Source organism: Ochotona curzoniae, unplaced genomic scaffold, assembly GCF_017591425.1.
Source record: "Ochotona curzoniae isolate NIBS_2020 unplaced genomic scaffold, NIBS_Ocur_1.0 scaffold_4701, whole genome shotgun sequence".
In the NCBI taxonomy this organism is placed as follows: Eukaryota; Metazoa; Chordata; class Mammalia; order Lagomorpha; family Ochotonidae; genus Ochotona; species Ochotona curzoniae.
In genome coordinates this window covers 83,498,905-83,518,897 of record NW_024467122.1, presented here as the reverse complement: position 1 = coordinate 83,518,897, position 19,993 = coordinate 83,498,905, and the positions used below count along the sequence as shown (strand labels likewise).

General features: G+C 48.0%; 1 protein-coding gene across 1 annotated transcript in view; it reads right to left on the bottom strand.

The window, feature by feature from the left end:
• ARIH1 (ariadne RBR E3 ubiquitin protein ligase 1) overlaps positions 1-11,487 on the bottom strand; it is an 80,988-nt gene extending 69,501 nt beyond the window's left edge. The window contains exon 1 of the mRNA XM_040969548.1: positions 10,768-11,487. Within this exon, the coding sequence (XP_040825482.1) occupies positions 10,768-11,142 (375 nt within the window). The 5' untranslated portion in view covers positions 11,143-11,487. The remainder of the gene's footprint in view (positions 1-10,767) is intronic.
• Between the last annotated feature and the right edge of the window lie 8,506 nt (positions 11,488-19,993).

Genomic DNA, 19,993 nt, shown 5'->3' with positions numbered 1-19,993 from the left:
GAGAGATCTTGTATCCTACTGGTTCACATCCCCTAAATGGTCACAACAGCCAGGGCTGAGGCAGACCTAAGCTAAGAGCCTAGCACTCTGAGTCGCCCATGTGCACGGCAGGGGTCCAAGCACTAGGGCTTCCAGGTGCCGTAGTATGGTGCTGGATCAGAACTGAAGCAGCCAGGAGGAGTGCTGGTGCTCAGATGGGATGTGGGCACTGCACACAGCAATTCAATCCATTGTATCACAATGCAAACCCTCAGAAAGTACTAGCAAGCTATCAGTCCCAGTTTTCAAAAGTCCTCATTTTCACCAGAAAACTTGAGTTTGTCATTGGCAACAAATACCACCAGTGCTTTCCTTAATGACAGTCACCTGAAGAAACACCTTATACTTGTCATATGCCTAAATATACATAATTTGTTCTTGATCTCTTTCAAATAAAAATTACATTCCATTACTGTTTAGCTCAAAAGTCTAAACTGCGCATAAATATGTGTGACAACCACCTTACTTCAGAATACAGCAGAACTTTCTGCATAACTCCTATTCTATTAATAGACTATTAGGATGGCATAAATTAAAGGGAAGAGATCGTAATAAAACCAATCTTGTTTACCCTTCCATGGAGACCAGAAGACTGGCCCTCGTACTCAGCACAGTAGGAAGCCTCTGATCTAATCTGTGCTGAAGGTTGCTGACCCACCTATCACTTTGGCAGCATGAGGAAAAATGTCAACACACTTAAAATGGCAAACAGTATCAGTATTGTTGTCACATAATTTTGCTCTTAAAGGCCATACCTTGAGAACACTTGTATTACTCATTCAACTGTGTTAAAATCATTGTGCAAGTTCATAAAAAGCACTAAGTACCTACATGCATATAAAAACCCCTTCAGGGGCCTGAAGCACAGCCTCAAATAAAGCCACTGTCTGCCACAAAAGCATGCCATGTGTGTGGCAGTCTTCAAGCCTTGGCTGCTCCAGTTCCAATTCAACTCCTTGCTAACGTGACTGAGAACAGGAGACGCTCCAACATCCCCAGCTGTTGAGGTCACTTTGGGAGTAACCCATGGATTCCCTCCTCTTAACTAAATTTTTTCAAATAGGCTTTGAAAAAGCTATGTTTCCTTGGAATTTAAGCACTTTTCTTCTTGTCATATTCTTACAATACAGTTTGCTGGGCCTGGTGTGGTGGCCTAGTAGCTAAAGTCCTCACCTTGAACGCACTCCAGGATCCCATGTGGGCTCTGGTTCTAATCCCAGCACCTCCACTTCCCACATAGGTCCCTACTTGTGGTCTGGGAAAGCAGTCAAGGACAGCCCAAAGCCTCAGGATCCTGTACCCATGTGGGAAACCTGGAGGAAGTTCCTGGCTCCGGGCTTCGGACTGGCGCAGCACCAGCTGTTGAGGTCACTTAGGGAGTAATCAGTGGACAGAAGATCTTCCACTCTGTCTCTCCTCCTCTGTATAGCTGACTGCAATGAAAATAAATAAATCTTTAAAAAAATATATATATATATATAGAGTTTGCCATTACCTGGAAAATTTAAAATAATTCACTGATTTACATATTAAGGAAATGAAGTTAGCAAGCATTTGCCAGGAAAGGATAAACTCAGCAAGCACTGAGTTATCCTTGCCAGAAACTGAGCAAAAGGTCCGGGCACTTGGCATAGCCTTTCCAACGCTCTCTCACCCCTGATGATGGGACTTCACATCATGGCTCGGCTCCTGGCTCCACTCCCTGCTTGCTAACACAGACCCTCAAGACCAGCCGAGCATTCTCAAGTAGCTGGAGTCCTACTACCCACATGAAAGACCGTGAACAACTGGGTCCTGGCTTCAACCTGACCCAGCTCTGCATGCTGCAGGCATTTAGGGAGCCAAGCAGTAAATAGGAACTTGCTCAATTTTCTCTGTCTCTGCCTTTCAAATAAATAAAATGAAACTAAGAAAAATGGTTTGCCTAGCAGGACAAAGGGACAAGGAGACAAAATTAAAATGCCCTAGACTAGTAGTAAGTGAAAAAAGGAAAGTAACATGAAACAAATTTCCAATAGAAATATGATTAGAACTACTCATAGGTAGAAAATACAAGAGGAAAAAAAAGGCCCAGCAGGAGGTCAGCAGCTAAATCCTCACTCTGCAAGTGCTGGAATCTCTTATGGGAGCAAGTTTGCTTCCTAGTCGCTCCATTTCCCACCCAGCTCCCTGCCTGTAGCCTGGAAAAGCAGTAGGGATCTTGCACCCCTGTGGGAGCCCTGGGAGAAGCTCCTGGCTGTAGCTGTTACAGCCATTTGGGAGCAATGAAATATTTGTCTGGCTTTCCACTAAAAAAGTAAATCAATCAATCTTTCAAGAAAACAAAAAAAGGATGATGCTCAAATTTTAAGAATGACTGATGGAGAAACCAACACAAACCCAGAAAAATGCAAAGCATTAATTCTGGGTTTGATATATATTTAGAATATCTGGCCAAAATGTCACAAACAAAAATGTCCATGTTAGAAGTTGTTAATTACAATTATTTGCTAAGAATCAGAAAAATACCTGTCTCTAGTTCATACTCAATGTCTAGGAACTGGACAACTGTGATTGAAAGAGTATGTAGGGGCCCGGCAGCATGGCCTAGCAGCTAAAGTCCTAGCCTTGAACATGCTGGGATCCCATATGGGCTCCACTTTCCATCCAGCTCCCTGCTTGTGGCCTGGGAAAGCAGTTGAGGATGGCCCAATGCCTTGGGACCCTGCACCTGTGTGGGATCCGGAAGAAGTTCCTGGATCCTGGCTTCAGATTGGTATAGCATTGGCCGTTGTGCTCACTTGGGGAGTTAAGCATCGGACGGAAGATCTTCCTCTCCATCTCTCCTCCTCCTCTCTATATATCTGACTTTTCAATAAAATTAAATAAATCTTTAAAAAAAAAAAGAGGGCCCGGTGCAGTGGCACAGTGGTTAAGGTCCTCGCCTTGCACACGCCCGGGATCCCATATGGGCGCCAGTTCTATCCCGGCAGCCCTGCTTCCCTTCCAGCTCCCTGCCTGTGGCCCGGGAAAGCAGTAGAGGATGGCCCAAAGTTTTGGGACCCTGCACCCGCGTGGGAGACCCGGAAGAGGCTCCTGGCTTCGGATCGGCATAGCATCGGCTGTTGAGCTCACTTGGGGAGTGAATCATCAGATGGAAGATCTTCCTCTCTGTCTCTCCTCCTCTCTGTATATCCGCCTTTCCAATAAAAATAAATAAATAAATAAATCTTTAAAAAACAAAAAAAGAAAAGAAAAAGAATATGTAACCACGCAGTTGGGAGTCAATGTTTGAGTTAGAAGCATGACAGCTTCAAAGAGCATAGCAAAGCAAGCCTAAGAATTAGTCTTCTTGACATTTTGTAAATAAATGTCTCAGTAACAAAAAAAAAAAAAAAGCTACCCAATACTTTACCTACTGCATTCAGTCAAGAAATATTGAATGGTCAATTCTGACACTTATTTGAACTTCAGAGTAACACAGAGGGAAGACAGATCAAAAACCAGGAGCCAGGAGCTCCTTTAGCAGGTCTCCGATGGGGAGGTAAGGACCCAAGGTGGAGCCATCCTCCACTGCTTTCCCCAGGCAATAAGCAGGGAGCTGATCAGAAGAGGAACAGCCAGGACTCAATCCAGCACTCACACAGGATGCAGATGCCACAGCTGGAGGCTGAGCCTACCATCCCACAGTGTGGGCCTCCCACCACTTCTTTTAAGTGAAATATCAAAAAAGAAAGCTAGTAATGAGATGATTGCACAAACTCATGTGTTGTACTGTGTACAAACGCACACACAAAGAAGTCTCAGAACAATATTTGGTATTTCTCATCAAACTCGTAATTCTCGACCCTAAAAAATTTTTTTAAATGTGTGACAGAAAAGCAAGAACAGATGCTACCTCAACAAAAACATTTTAAAAAATTTATCTATTTTACTTTTATTGGAAAGGCAGATTTACACAGAAGAGACAAGTATCTTCCATCTGCTGGTTCACTCTCCAAGTGGCTCCAACAGCCAGAGCTGGGTCAATCCAAAGCTAGGATCCGAAGCCTCTACTGGGTATCCCACGTAGGTGCAGGGTCCCAAGGCTTTGAGCCATGCTCAACCTCAACTGCTTTCCCAGGCCACAAGCAATGACCGGGATGGAAAGTAAAGCAACTGGGACACAAACTGGCACCCATATTAGATTCCAGCATGTGCAGGGCAAGGATTTAGCCACCAAGCTATCACATCAGACCCCCACAAAAAAACCTTTTTTAGCTGCTATCTGCGACACTATATTGTTCTTCAATTTAATTTAAACACCTACTGAGCACATACCACCCAAGATAGGGCAAGTAAAACACATTCAAGGCGCCAGGACTGTGCCCATAACAAATTATGGTTCCACATGCAGCACAGGCTGGCTGCTCCATCTCCAATCTGGCATCTTGTTAATGCTCCTGAGAAAGCAACAGGATGGCCTGGGTTCCTGGGCCCCTGCACCCAGGTGGGAGACCTGCAACTCCTGCCTTCAGCCAGGCCAGGCCCAGGTCTTTGCAGTCACTTGGAAAATGAACTAGAGAACTGTGTGTCTCCTTCCCTATAACTCTGCCTTTCAAATAAACCTTCACAAAATATAAAATACTTACCAAGTAATTTTTCAGTGTTTCAATCTAGAAATCGTGAACTACTTGAAAAATTCAAATCCCTCTCAGCCTCTGCACTGTTCAGACTTTCCTGAAAGGGCTCACTAAACATCATCACACCTTCAAAGCACACATGGATAAATTCATCTGCTGAATTTCTACACTCCTGATAAGTTCTGCAACTTTAGCTCTCAACACCACCTCACTGAAGGCTTGTTTGAGGCTCGGCGGCGTGGTGGCCTAGCAGCTAAAGTCCTCGCCTTGAACATGCTTCGGGATCCCATATGGCCGCCAGTTCTAATCCCAGCAACTCCACTTCCCATCCAGCTCCCTGCTTGTGGCCTGGGAAAGCAGTTGAGGACGGCTCAAAGTCTTGGGACCCTGCACCCGTGTGGGAGACCTGAAGGAAGTTCCTGGATCCTGGCTTCGGATCGGCACAGCACCGGCCATTGCGCTCACTTGGGGAGTGAACCATTGAATGGAAGATCTTCCTCTCTCTCTCCTCCTCTCTGTGTATCTGACTTTGCAATAAAAATAAATAAACCTTCCAAAAAAAAATTAGTTTGAGGCGAGAGGACAAGTGCCATGAGCAAATCAACAAGCCCTACAGTAACTTAAAACATACAGGTCAAGGAGATCAGCTGGGAAAAGATAAAAGTTCAAGAGTAAAATCTAAACCACACTAAACAGTTTATTAAAAACTCACAATCTGCCTTTCATCCCTCACACCCCCAAATAACTTAATCTGCTTATCTTTATATGCAGATCTAAATTCAATTTCTTGGAAACAAAATCACCATTAACTGAGGGCTTTTTATATTTTTAAAGATTTATTCATTTTTATTGCAAAGTCAGATATACAGAGAGGAAGAGAGACAGAGAGAAGGATCCTCCGTCTGTTGATTCACTCCCCAAGTGGCCACAACAGCCAGAGCTAAGCCAATCCGAAGCCAGGAGCCAGGAGCCAGGAACTTCCTCCAGGTCTCCCATGCGGGGGTACAGGGTCCCAAGGCTTTGGGTTATCCTTGACTGCTTTCCCAGGCAACAGGCAGGGAGCTAGATGTGAAGCGCAGCTGCCAGGATTAGAACCAGTGACCATATGGGATCCCGGTGCGTGCAAGGAGAGGTCTTTAGCTGCAATGCTATCACGCTGGCTCTAACTGAGGTGTTTTAATGGTTTATTTTTATTGGAAAGTCAGATATACACAGAGAAGAGACACGAAGATCTTTGATCCACTCATTCACTTCCCAAGTGGCTGCAATGGCGGGAGCTAAGACGATCTGAAGCCAGGAGCCTGTAGCTTCTTCCAGGTCTCCCACATGGGTGCAGAGTCGCAAGTCTTTGAGTCATCCTCCACTGCCCTCCCAAGCCACAAGCAGGGAGTTAGATGGGAAAAGGGCCACTTACTTGGACATGAACCGGTGCCTATATGGGACCCTGGCACATGCAAAGTGAGGACTTGAGTTGTTGGGCTCCTTTGATGGGTCCTGAGGTTTGTAAAAGAATGTTGAACAGGCAATCTTTTGTAGGTGCCTGGAATGGTGGCTTAGTAAGCTAATCATCAATCACACAATTCTGCCATCTCATATGGGTGCCGTTTGAATTCTGGCTGCTTCACTTTCAACCTGCTTATAGCCCAAGTCCTTGAAACCAAGACCCATGTGGGAAATCTGGAAGAATTTCCAGCCTCCCAGCTTTGTTACAGCTCAACTTTGCCCACAGTGACCATTTGGGAAGCCAGGGGATGGAAGACTTTCTGTCTCTCTGCTCTCCGTAAAATCTACCTTCCCAACAAATGCGGAACAGCCACCCGTTGTCATCCCAGAGTCTCCGACGTGGAGCATGGTCCTAGGGTATAGCTTAAGTGGTTCTGATAGTTCTGAAATGCTGTCGATCTCCCCAGTCCAAGGATGTGGAAATCCTTCCAAGGTTCACTGGCAATATAATCCACCTTAGTCTCCATTTACCCAAATACTCGCTGTTAAAGTGCGGCCAGGAGAGCTGTCCAATTTTCTCTGCTCTCCATGAGATAACCAGACATCCTGCGCAGGCATCACTGAGCTGTTGAGCTGTTGTCATGTCCCCCATGTGCGTCTGGGCATGCTGTCCTCTGCACAGGCTTCAGCAACTGTGGAGACCCAGACCTGACACATACATTCCATGGTCAGACCACAGATCCTGTGATTTTCACCATAGTTGGAGTTCTGAGTCCAGAGGTTCAGTTGTGGAAAGTGGGAGCGTGGTGAGGGTATCCATCCCCAAAGAAACCTTACCCCTCACCAAAGGCGACGTCAGAACTGACTCCTCCTACATGTGCATCAGCATCACATCTCTCTAGTTTCCATCTGCCAGACTAAAATCAAAATCTGAAGGTGCCAAGATTTAAGTCCAAGGTAAACTGAGGGGACTAGAATTGAGGGCTTGAAACTTGGGAGGTTCTTTAACTCCATCTTTTCATTTAACCAGTGAAATATGATTAAAGCAATTAGCCAAAGATAATGTGACCCATGTGGGAGACCCAAAAGCAGTGCTGGCTTCACAATGGTGCTCCCTAGCCACTGAAGTCAGCTGGAGGGGGAACCAGCAGACAGATCTCTTTCTCTCTTTGTGTTCAAACAATCTGTCTTTTTTTAAAAAGATTTATTTATCTTTATTGAAAAGACAGATTTACAGAGAAGATAAGAAAAACATATTGTGTCCGCCGTTCACTCAAGTGGTCACAATAGCCAGAACTACACCAATCCGAGGCCAGGAGTTTCTTCCAAGTCTCTCAAGCAGGTACAGGGTCTGGATGGGAACTGGAGCAATCAGGACACGAATCTGCACCCATATGGGATCACAGCTATTACAAGTAAGGACTTTCGCTACCACATTGGGCCCCCATAATCTCTTTTTTTACAAAGTATTTTTTCACTGAAAAGCTTAGACTTGGGGCAGGCATTGGGGTACAGTGGGTTGAGCCGTCATCTAAGATGCCTATGTCTCAGCTTCCTACACTGGCAAGCCAGTGCTGGGGAAGTGGTGGGTAATGATGGCCCATGCACTTGGGTTCCTGACACCTAGGGGGAGATGCAGATGTGGAGTGCCAATTCTGCCTCATCTGGCACTGGCTGTTGCAGGTTCCTAAGGAGAAAACCAGAGGCTGGAACATCATTCTCTTCTAACTTTTCAATAAAAATAAATAAATCTTAAGAAAAAAATGTACTTATTTTTTATTAGGCAGATTTGCAGAGAGAAGGAGATACAGTAAGATCTTCCATTCGCTGGTTCACTCCCCAAGTGGCTGCAACAGCTGAAGCTGAGCTGACCCAAAGCCAGGAGCCAGGAACTTCTTCCAGATATCCCATGCGGGTGCAGGGTCCCAAGGCTTTGGGCCATCCTCTACTGCTTTCCCAGGCCACAAGCAGGGAGCTGGATGGGAAGTGGAACAGCCAGAACAAGAATCGGAACCTATATGAGATGTCAGTGCTTGCAGGCAGAGGTCAGCCAACTGAACTGAAGCACCGGCCCCCAGAAGGGCAAACTTTTTAAATGATGGTATTATGCAAAGCATGCACTGACTGGCTGGCAGAACTAGTCAAATCTCCTTCAAAGTACAAGGATATATACTTGAAATGGGCAAGCTCTTTTTTTGAGATAATTAAACCTATTCCATGAACACACTCAAAAGTGGAGTACACATTCCACAGGACAGGACACCCACAGGCTGGCACTAGGGTCCAGGTGAGTCCAGTTAACACTAATCAGCTTCCTGCTGCCACACCCCTGGGAGACAGCGGGTGTCAGCTCAGGTGCCCTGCCAGCCACACCATGGTGACATGAGATTGTGTAAAGATTGGTCTATGAGAATTTTCAGCAATTTCTACAGAACCCAGAAACCAGAAATAAAAAGGAGAGCTAATAAATAAATGCACTGGTTAAACGGAAACAAATCATCACTATGACCCTAAAAAAAAGTAGCATACAGACATGAGAAAGAGTTCCCAGAGGATGCTGGTTTTGGCCACCTGTTGTCCACTCAAGCAAATGTGCCGCATGAGTCCACTGTTACTACAAACTATGAGCAGCTATCCAGAGCACCCAAAGGTAACTGCAGTTCAGTTTAGGGTCACCTTTCAGGACCACAGGTTTATTCTGATTGTCCTTTTTCTCACGTTGTAACTTTCCTCCCCCATACTGTGCATGTATTACTTGCAAAACTCAAGCCTAAATCTAGCAACAAAATGAAACTGCATAACCAAAGCCCCTCTTAGACCTAGTAAGTATATACCACTTGAAAATAAAAATCTCAGATATATCTGATTATACTGCTCTAAGTATGAAGTTTTAAAAAGGGACAAATAATTAATAAATATGCAATATCAGATATACACAAGAATTATATTTAAGAACATCCTTACAGAGACTAGAACTTTTTTTCAAAAATCAGGCATAGAAACAAGATAAAAGTAGAACACATTCAAACAAAAAAAGTCTTTAGTCTTTTGTAGGACTTGCTAATTCACTCCATCAGCATTTATTCTCTCACCCAAACAAAGAAAAGAATGATGTCACACAACGACATTTCTGTTCCAGAAGTGATATAAAGAACTTCTTTGGGACCTTTAGTCATTAAAATAAGCCTTAAGAATGGAAATAACTGGATGAGATTTAATTGTAGAACCAAGTCTACCAAGTTTACACTTAAGCAATAAATGCCCAAAATTTTAAAAACCTAGTTTAAATCACAGAAAGCTAGGCAATAAGCCTGAAAAGAGATTTTATTCAGCTACAAAAAGCTTTCCTTTAGGGAAAAAAAAAAAGAAAACGCCCAATTCAGTGGCCTGATTAATTCAAGCACATTTCTTGTAACCAGACACAGAGCAGTCAACTTCCATCAGCAAACCTTGAAGCGCCTCCTGAGCCCGTGTCATCGACGGAAAAACGTCTAAGTGCCTGCTACTAGCAGACATGAGCCCTCCTATCCAAACAGGAAGCGGTGCCTTCAAAGACAGTTCTCTTTCGAACTGCTGATCGTGAAACAAACCGCAAAAATCTGTAGGAAATGGAAGGTCAACAAGCAGGCAATGACAGCTGCTGACTTCTCCACGAGCATCCAGCCAGCCAGCCCACTAAGGGACAGTGTTTAAAGGGGACGAGGAGCATGCAGGAACTCACGGCCGAACTTGGGTTTACCAAGACCTGCACTGAACCAAAACCATTTCCATTCTTGAACCATATCCCTGACGACTCCCGATGTACCCCAGCCCTCCCCCCGCCACGAAAACTCAAAAGCTCAGAAACTGCAAAAAAAAAAAAAAAAAAGCTTAAGAAAAATGATGCGCAATGTGCAGAAAAGTCGCGACCCTCCATTTCAACCCAGCCTTACTTCCTAAGCACGGAAGCAGCAAACGAGCGGCTCTACCTCACAATGGAATCCTGCGTTCTGTCGTTGTCGTTTCAGCCGCGAGAACGCGGGGTGCGGCCGGGCCGGAGCTCCGGGGGGCAGGACGGTGACTGCAGCCCAGCGGGGCGGGCAGGGGCCCCCCGAAGCCCAGTTGGGGCGCAGCAGCAGCAGCATCTCCTCTTGCCCTCCCCGCCGGTCGGCACCGGAACGGCCCAGCAGATCTGCTTCCTCCTTCTCTGCTGCCCGCTTGGGGCGACCGAGCACCCGGCAGCGATTCTCGGGCCTGCCCTATTCCCCCCCTAGCTCTGGGCACCGCAAGGTTTGCAAAGGGGAGAACACCCCCAAAGTCAGCCAGCCAGCCGGGAGGAGGGACGGGACACGAGTTCGCCTCTCCCCGCCCCGCCGGGGGGGCCCGGAACCTCCGCACCCAGAGATTTGCAAGGGGGAAGAGCATCCCCCAAGCCAGCCAGCCAGCCGGCCAGGGGGAGGGAGAAGGCACGCACCCGCCTGGCCCGAGGGCCCGGAGCCTCCGCACCCCAAGACTCGGAAAGCAGAGAGCACCCCCCAAAGCCAGCCGGCCAGCCGACCAGGGGCAGGGAGAAGGCACGCGTCCGCCTCGTCCAGCCTCGTCCCGTCCCGCCGCAGGGCCCGGGCGCCTCCGCCATGGCAGGGACCCGGGGAAGCGCCGCCCCAACCCCACCGCGCGCGGCCCCCCGAGTCCGGCCGGCGCTCACCTGGATGACCTCGTTGACCTCCCGGATGCACTCCACCATGTGCTGCAGGATCTGCTCGGCCGTGAGCACCTCGTAGCGGTAGTCCTCCTCCTGCTCGTGCCCCGGCCCGCCGCCGCCGCCTCCGCCGCCGCCGCCACCTCCGCCGCCCGGCCCCAAGGCGCTGCCGCCGCCGCCGCCGCCCGTCTCCCCGCACAGCAGTCCGTCCCGTTCCCCGCCGACGCCCAGCCCGGGTTCCACCAGCTCCACCTCGCCCAGGTCCAGGTTATCATCGTCCGGCTCGTCGTCGTCCTCGTCCTCCTCTTCGGCGCCGCTGTCCTCCTCGCTGCACTCCTCGTCTTCGTCGAACTCGTAGTTGTAGCCTTCGTCCGAGTCCATGGCGCGACGGCGGGGCCCGAGGCCCGGGGAGGGAGGAGGAGGAGGAGGAGGAGGGGAGACGAGAGAGGGCGGGGACACCGCGAGCGAGGCCCCGGCTTCTCGGCTCCGGCTCCGGCGGCTGTCCGGGGCGCAGGCCTCGGCGGCGGCCGCGCGGGCCGCGACTCGTCCCCGGCGCGGGGCGGCGGCGGGCGGGCGGACGGGCGGGCGCGCGGCGGCAGCAGGAGCAGCAGGAGGCGGGACGGGGCCAGGGCCTGCGGCCGCCCGCCTCAGTCAGACGCCGCTCCGCTCCGGCCGCTGAGAGAAAACAGCCCCGAGCGCCACCTCCACGGCCGCCGCTGCCGCTACTGAGCCAACAAAGGGGCGTGCGTCACCGCGTCGCGCCGCGTCGCGCGTCACCGCGCGCGTCACGGCGCCCCCCGCCCCGGCGCCCCTTGCACGCTGGGCGGGAAACCCCGCGCGCACGCGCGTGCCCGGCCCGGCGCTTCCCGCAGGTCGGCCGAGGGGAGAAGCGCGGCTCACCCCGCGGGCTGCGGCTGCGGGACCCCCGGGGATCCGCCCTCCGGCCTTCTCCAGCCCGGGGCGGGGAGAGGCGGCGACTCCCGGGCCTGCGCGCTGTGCGGCAGGTGCAGCGCGCGCCGGCGTCCCCGGCGGTGACGTCACCATGGGGGCGTCTCCGGGACTCGGGGCGCCGGGCGCCGTGTGGGGCCCGGAGCTTCTGAGGAGGAGGAGGAGGAGCAGGCCTGCGCACCGGGAAGTCGGGGGTGGACGGAGGGCAGCCGCGCTTTTACACCTGGGGGGATCCCGAGGGGCCGAAGCGGAAGGGGCGGGATGTTTCAGAGCCGTCAGGAGGCTTTGTAACGACGTTGCCGTGCAGTACCCTCCCCCCCGGGCACCGCCCCACACCCCGAGGCGGGCACCTGCCCCGCCGCCGCCGCCGCCGCGTGCGCCCCGGGGGAGGCGGGGTGCAGAGTGAGTGAGTCCCCCGAGTGCCGGCAGGTGAAGGGCGAGGTCGTCAGGGGTCACTGTGCTGATGTCATCCCCAGAGTGGACTCAGGTCTTTGTAAACAGGGCGGGAGAGCTAGGGAAGCATGCACGGCCGAGAACATTCTGTGAACTCCCGTTTCAAAGGCCGGGCTGTGCCGAGCCCTGATTATCACCCCACCCCCACCCCGGTCCAACGCTGTGCGGCATTTCTGAATTGTCACTCCTGGGACGTCCCGTCCCCGTCCCTTCCGTCCACCACCACCATCACCCTAAACGTGCCCTAAACAGGACCAGTGTGGCAGGCACAAAGTGAGCAGAGACAGAGAGAAGGCCAGCGCAACTCTCTGAAGCTCCACGTTGTTAGAATGGGGAGCTTTTCAGAGGTGTTAGACACAAGAATGAAATTCAGAATCGCTTCTCGGCCTTTTGGCTAAGATCAAGTGAAGAATGAAATTCAGATCCTGGATTTTCAAAAAAGAAAAGAACTCTAGTTCTTCTGAGCGGGAGGGAAAAAAGGGGGAGGATGCGCTGTTAGCTGTTTCAGGAGGCCGGGTGAGCAACCAGAATGGCTTGACCGAGGCCAGTGGACAGAGCAGGTGATCCCAAGAGGCCACATTCTGCTGTCATTTAAAAGTAGGGCCGGCACGGTTGCTGCTTATTTGGCTGTGGGGTTCTTAAGAAGACTCCAGGAAAGTCCCGTGGAGTTGGAATTTGAACCACAAGGTGACAATGATGACGTTACTGAAAGCTGCCAAGTAGGAGGGGCTTTCTGGGCAAGGAAATACTGAATAGTCTGCATGCTAAGGTCTGGGTCTGAAAGTTCAAGAAGCTTTAGAGCTGTTGAGGGTTGAGAAGCAGACCAGCCTCTCTCTCTTTCTGCCAGCTGATGTGTGAACTCCTGAAGCCATGGCAGGGCCTCTCAGAGCTACAACTGGGAGGACTGGGCTCCTGTTCTCATAGGGTTGTTGGTAGCCAGTGGAGTGACATCTCTAAAGCATCTGACAGCAACCCACACCTAGTCACATGCTCCCCAAATTGGAACTTACTTTCAGGAGTGTCAGGAGGTTCACGTTGTTGGAAAACTAAAGCCAATGGGATCTGTTTCTGGTCAGTTTTTGCTGTGTTTCTGCATACACACACCATATGATCCTTGTTTTCTGAGGGGAAGAAAATGGCTTTGGGGCCAGAAACCTTAGGTTTCTTGTGATTTTTTTTTTTTCTCGATGGGTATTGTCAGCAGTGTCGTAGTATTTCTGAATTCTCATTCTCTAGTTCTCAGACAAGCCTTCATAACCAGACCCTCCACAATATTCATTCCATTCATATTTTGGAAACTACCTTGGATTCAGGTTAGGTCATGGTGCTATTTCAGGAAAGCCAGAACAGCCTCTCTCTGGCCCCACCTTGGCTGAAGATGACCCACATAGTTTGTTTTTGTAAGTCACTTGCTCTGTAAGGTGTCGGCTGTGTTACTGCTCACACAGCCCTGCTGATGACCAAGTTGAAGGACTGTAAACAAGAGGAGGTCATTGAAAATGCAAATGCACAGGGTTAATACTACCTTGGTGTCAAAAGACTCATGGCTGTCAATTATGTGCCACCAGTGTCCCCATTTCCTAGTAAGTAAAAACACGTTTGTATGCAGTCACGAAAGCTGGACAGACTCTCAAATGGTCATGAACTAAATACCAGCTGAGTAAATAAGCATGTGCAGATGCCTTTCGGATTAATAGAATCAGAAGAGCACTGGGAGCTCTTCTAAGCACAGGTGTTTACAGCCGTGAGCTTTGAACAGGATTAGGAATGTCAGACCACAGTCTCAGGGGGCCTCCATTCAGGACAAAGCTTTCCTGGGACATGAAATTCCCTGGCATAGTAAGTAGTAGGATGGTTTAGGCGGCTCACCAGAATTCTCATATGCATGTAACAGTCTCCATAACCAAATAGGAAGAAATTGGTTTTTGCCATTTTAATTACAAAATGTGTTTTAATGCAGCATTTTTTTTAAATCAGGAAGTAAAAAATAATATTTTAGCAAAAGTACAAGGAGAGATACTGATAAACTAGTTGAGTACTTTGCATTTATTTAAAAATATCCAAGTACATGAGACTTTGTAACAAACACCAATTAAGAATTACATCACTGTTGAAAGGTAGATGTTTCCACACCCATCCTGGGCAGTAAATAACGCTAAGAGCACACAGACTGAAGTTATCTGCTTGGTCAGAAGAAGATAAGATCGTAGCAGCCCACAGTAGAACCTTAGCTTCCACCAAAGCCTAAGATCAGCTCTGCCTTATCTTTCTACTACAACACCAGGTCTATTGGTTTTACTGTTAGACCTGAGGGCTTATGCAAGTCATGGTTTACAGTGTGTAAGGACATGCTGCTGCCATGGCGCTTACCTAATCCTCCTCCTGCAGTAGCAGCATCCTCCATGGATCGTCAGACGTATCTGACCTGAAATGTATAGAAATGATCACCTCCCCCCAAAAAACGAAACAGAGCAGATATTTATCCTAATGATCACCGTAAGAGAGTTCTTGTATAACAAAACTTTGCAAATAAACACCTCTCGATTTATTGGATTGCCTTAGGGATGTGTTTGAACAGATAGTGGGCAAAAAGGTAAACAAATGCATTATTGAGTTGCATTGTATGCTAGACTAAGTTCGTATAGATTTTTAATTGATTTCTTATGATCTCATCAAGAGTTCTTTTTAAAGACAAAAGGTGCCTTGCCAGACTGCACAAGTGGCAGAACCATGACACAAATCTGGGTTTTTCAGAGTGGAAGTCCACTGATTTTTCTGTACAATTCTCAGTAATTGTAGTGCAATCTCACTTCTGTTCTAAAAGGTATCTGTTTCCTAATGAAGTAATTGATCCCAAAGCTACTGCTGTCCAGGTGAGCAATACCTAGCCCTCTACATTGACTGTATACAATATTTGTAACTCCCAGAAATAGATACCGCCCCCCCTCAAAAAAAATAGTGATTAAAGAGAGGTGCTGCCTCTACTCACAGAGACCCACTTGATTTCAGAGACAGCTCCTACCCTCTGGTTCCCTCCCAAAATGCATCCAAAAGCAGCCAGGAGTCAAGGATGTAACACAGGTTCCCCATATGCGTGCCAGGAATCCAGTCACCTGAGTCATATCATACAGAAGGCAAGAATCCCAGGTACCATCTTAACCACGAGGCCAAAAGCCCACCCCTATAAGAACTTTGTAAAAAACAAACAAAAAACAAAACTTATCTTTTTAAAAATTATTATTAGAGAGGCACATCATATTCATGGAGAGAAAGGAGAAACAGAAAGGTCTCCCATCCAATATCTCACTCCCCAAATGGCAACAATGGCTGGAGCTGACCTGATCTAAAGCCAGAAGCCAGAAATAACCTCTAGACCTCCCACGCGGGTGCAGGGTCACAAAGCTTTGGGCCATCCTCTGCTGCTTTCCCAGCACACAAGCAGGAACTGGATGGGAAGTGGAGCAGATGGAACACAACTTAGCACAAATATGGGATCTCAACACTTACAAGGTGAGGATTGAGCCCATTGTGCCAGGCCCCAATCTAAACACGTTAAGTAAAACTTTAGAAAGCCTGTGATTTTTTTGGCGGGGGGTGGGGGGTGCGGTGTCAACTGATGAATAATTATTATTGGTGCAACCTCAGTGCAAAGCACCAATACTGTTCTAAGAACTGTGTAGAAATGAAATATGATGCCCTCTGGGAGAGCATGATTTATTTTGGGATAAGAGATAGTAAACTGAAAGATTAGATAGGAAAATGTAACTGTGCAGTTGAGTTGTCATGGGGTGGGAAATAGGCAGTGGATTAGCATCATCCATCACGGGTACCAGTCTAAGTCTGAGCTGCTCCATTTCTGAGACAGCTCCCTGCAGATATGCTCAGGAGAACAGCAGAAGGTGGCCCAATTGCTTAGCTCCTGCCCCAACTGTAAAAAACAAAGATAAAGCTCTTGTCTTCCAGCATCAGCCTTGCCCAAACCTGGTCATTGTATCCATTTGGGGAATGAAGCACTGGATGGAAGATCTCTCTCACTCTTTAACTCTGCCTTTCAAATAAATAAATGTTGGTTTTGAAGATTTATTAATTTCACTTCCAAGTCAGTTACAGAGAGAAACACAGAGATCTTTCATCTACTGGTTCAATCCCCAAATAACTACAATGGCTAGAGCTGGGCTGGTACTGAAGTGGAGCAGCTGGGGTTCAAACCAGTGTCTATATGGGATACAGGTGCTACAAGCAGAGGAATAGCCTGATATGCATTGTGCTGCCCCCATCATTCATTCATTTGTTTGTTTAAGTTTACAAATAGGAAATGGGTCAATTGCAAAGTGCCAGGAATCATAGGTTGTGGCTGTTCCACTTCCCTTCTAATTCCCTTCTTGTGACCTGGGAAGGCATAGAGGACGGCCCAAAGCCTTGGGACTCTGTACCTGCATAGGAAACCCAGAGGAGGCTCCTGACTCCTGGCTTTGGTTCAGCTCAGCTCCGGCCTTTGTGGCCATGTGGAAAGCGAACCAGATGGAAGATCTTTCTGTCTCTCCTTCTATGTAAATTCTGCCTTTCCAATAAAAATAAATGAATCTTTGAAAAATAAGAAGGGGGAGGAAGGTGGCTGAGGGAGAGAACTCCATTAGAATTCCAAACCTGCTCCTGGATGCCTACAACCCATGTCCATGTCTCCCATTCCCAACACACCTTTAAGCTTTCAATAATGTTGGAATGAACTAAAATAAACCCAAGGCTATGACCTGGTAGATATTTGTGGTTTTCTTGCCTCAAGGTATGAGTCTGTTAAGTTTTGCCATGATCACAGCAACGTTGGCATTCTCTACTAATCACTCTTCCAGGGTCAGGGACGACAATGTGTAGGAGGAGGAGAGGCCACTGGGACTAGAACCGGAATCCATATGGGACCCTGGCATGTGCGAGGCGAGGACACTAGGCTACTGCACCAGGTCCCAGAACTATTATTTTTTCTTTCTTCAAGATGTATTGATTGATTTGAAAGAGTTACAGAGAGAGGGAGAGATGTTGTATCCCATAACTTATCCCCTAAATGAGCAAGCACAACAGCTGGAGTGGGCCAGGCAGAAGCCAGGAGCCAGAAACTCCAGAAGGGGCTCCCAAGGGAGTGGCAGGGGCTAAGGTCTTGGGCCACTTTCTGCTGCTTTCCCGGGTGCATTACTTCTGTGAAGTAGCAGAACAGCCAGAACAGCAAACAGCACTCATTTGTAATGCAACATTGCAGGCAGCAGCTTGGCGTGCCGAGTCTCAATGCCAGCCACTGGTATAAAATTCTTAAAGCACTAACTCATGTTCTGTTCTCATGAGAAGACATGTTAAGGGTGTGATCTGAGGTACTCAAATGCTGAAACAGTGAATGGAGGACCCATTTAGAGAGTTTGCAAGGGTGGTAAAAATTACAATCACTATGCTACATCCAAATGGAGTAGTCCCACGGAGTGATGTCGTAGGTACCAATTGGAATATTTGTTTCCTAAGCCAGGCACAGGTTTGTATTTTACCGTGACAGCCTGTTTCTGTGAGTGACAGAGACTTTGTTTTCTTCTTCTTGAGCATATGTGGGAGGTTACAGGTGGAGAGGGTGGGACCCGGATGTTGTGCAAAGAAAACATTCACATTCAGCCCACTCTGAAAGGTGCCACACGTTCCACAATGAGAAATCCCACTAACTAAGGATGTGACCTGAACCAAATTACTTAATCTGTTCTGAGCCTGTTTTCTCACATGAATTTCAAAACAGGAACAGGGGCAGGCATTTGGTGCTGCAATTAAAACACCTTCTGGGACAGCTGCATCCCACGGGGGAGCGCCTGGGCTGTAGTTACACCTCTGCTTCGGATTGTAGCTTCCTACAAATACGCACCCTGGGAGGGAGCAGGTGATGGCTCAAGTCATTGGACTTTACCAGCCACATGGAAGACACACAATTCTTTCAGTAACTTGACCTAGGGAAATTATTTTCCAATCCATTAGCCCCATTCTGTTATGCCTGAACAAGTGACAGCAGATGGCCCAAGTGCTTGAATCCCTGCTACGTACATGGAAGACTTGGATGGTGTTAGCCACGGGCCATTGTAACCATTTGGGGCATGAACCAGCAGAAAAAAGATTCCTCTCTGTATTTCTGTCTCTGTAACTCTGCCTTTGAAGTAAATATATCTTTAAAAAGAAAGACTGTCGGACAGAAAAAAAATTAAGAATAGATTGCTTTTCCAAACATGAACATGTAATAACAAGTGGTATGTAGTAAATTCAACATAAAAAACTTTCCATGAGAAGCAAAAGCACAATCATTTCCAATTTCAATCATTATCCACCATTACCAAGAAATTAGATCAGAATGTGCCAGAAAAGGCAGGGTGAGATAGGTTCTGCAAGCCATGTGCCATCTAACACATTTTGCTTTATAAAATTAGAGCCTAGGGGCTTTCATCAGGCTAATCCTCCACCTGTGACATTGGCATCCCATACAGGCTCCAGTTTGTGTCCCTGAGGCTTCACTTCTCATCCAGCTCCCTACTTTGTTATGGAAAAGCAGCAGAGGATGGCTCGAGTCCTTGGGACCTTGCACCCACGTGGGAGACTCAGAGGAGTGTCTCAGCTCCATTCATTGTGGCCATTTGGGAAGTAAACCAGTGGATGGGAGATTTCCTCTCTCTGAGGATGTTCCAGCCATTGCTTCATCCCCAGATGGTCAAAACATCTAGAGATGAGCTGAGCTGAAATGAGGAGACAGGAGCTTCTAGCAGATTTCCAACGTGGATGCAGGGTCCCAAGGCTTGGGGCCATCTTCAACAGCTTTCCCAGGCCACAAGCAGGGAGCTGAGTGGGAAGTAGAGCAGCTGGAAAACAAACTGGTACCCAAATGGGATCCTGGCATTTGGAGGTAGAAGATGAGCCAATCAAGCCATTGTGCCAGGCCAGAATTCCTAGCTTTTAGCTTCAGGCTGGTTGTCGCAACAACATAGGAATGAACCGGTAGATGGAAGATCTCTCTCTTGCTCTCCCCATGTTGCTCTTTTAATTTATTTATTTTTAAATAAATTAAAAATTCTGAGTTCTGCTTTTTAGCTGTATATATCTTGGATGCACTTCCAGAGATTCTGATTAAGTATGGTCAGGAGGCAGACCCAGTTAATTAAGGTGATCAGTAAAGGCAGAGAATGCATCCTCTGGGTCCATTTATGGGTCTGTCAATTGCAACCGCCTGACCTCTGCCAAAAGGCCTCCCATTCATATCTGTTCAATGAGAAAACCCTAAATCATGTGGTACCTGATCAGATGGAGAGAATTGAGGTTACATTGTTGTTGCTTTTTAAAAGATGTAATTTATTTTTATTGGAAAAGCAGATCAGATGAACAAAAACAAGGAGAGACAGCAAAATCTTTCATCCACTGATTTACTCCCCAAATGCTTGCAACAGCTGGAGCTGAGCCATTTCAAAGCCAGGAGCCAGGAACTTTTCCAGGTCTGCCATCCAGGTGCAGGATCCCTAGACTTTGGACCATTCTCCTCTGCTTTTCCAGGCCATACACAGTTAGCTGGATGGGAAGTGAAGCAGCTGAGACACAAACTGGCACCTATATGGGATCCCAACTGCTGAAGGCAGAGGACTAGTCAGTTGAACCATCTTTTTGGGTCCGAGGTTAGATTGTGCTAAGATTTGGAAAACTTTACTTGGGACTGGCATTGAGGCACAGTAAATCAAGCTACCATCTGCACCTGTGATGCCAGCTTCGCATAACGTAAGTACCCATTCATGTCCCCACTGTCCCACGTTCTACTCCAGCTCTCTGAAAATGC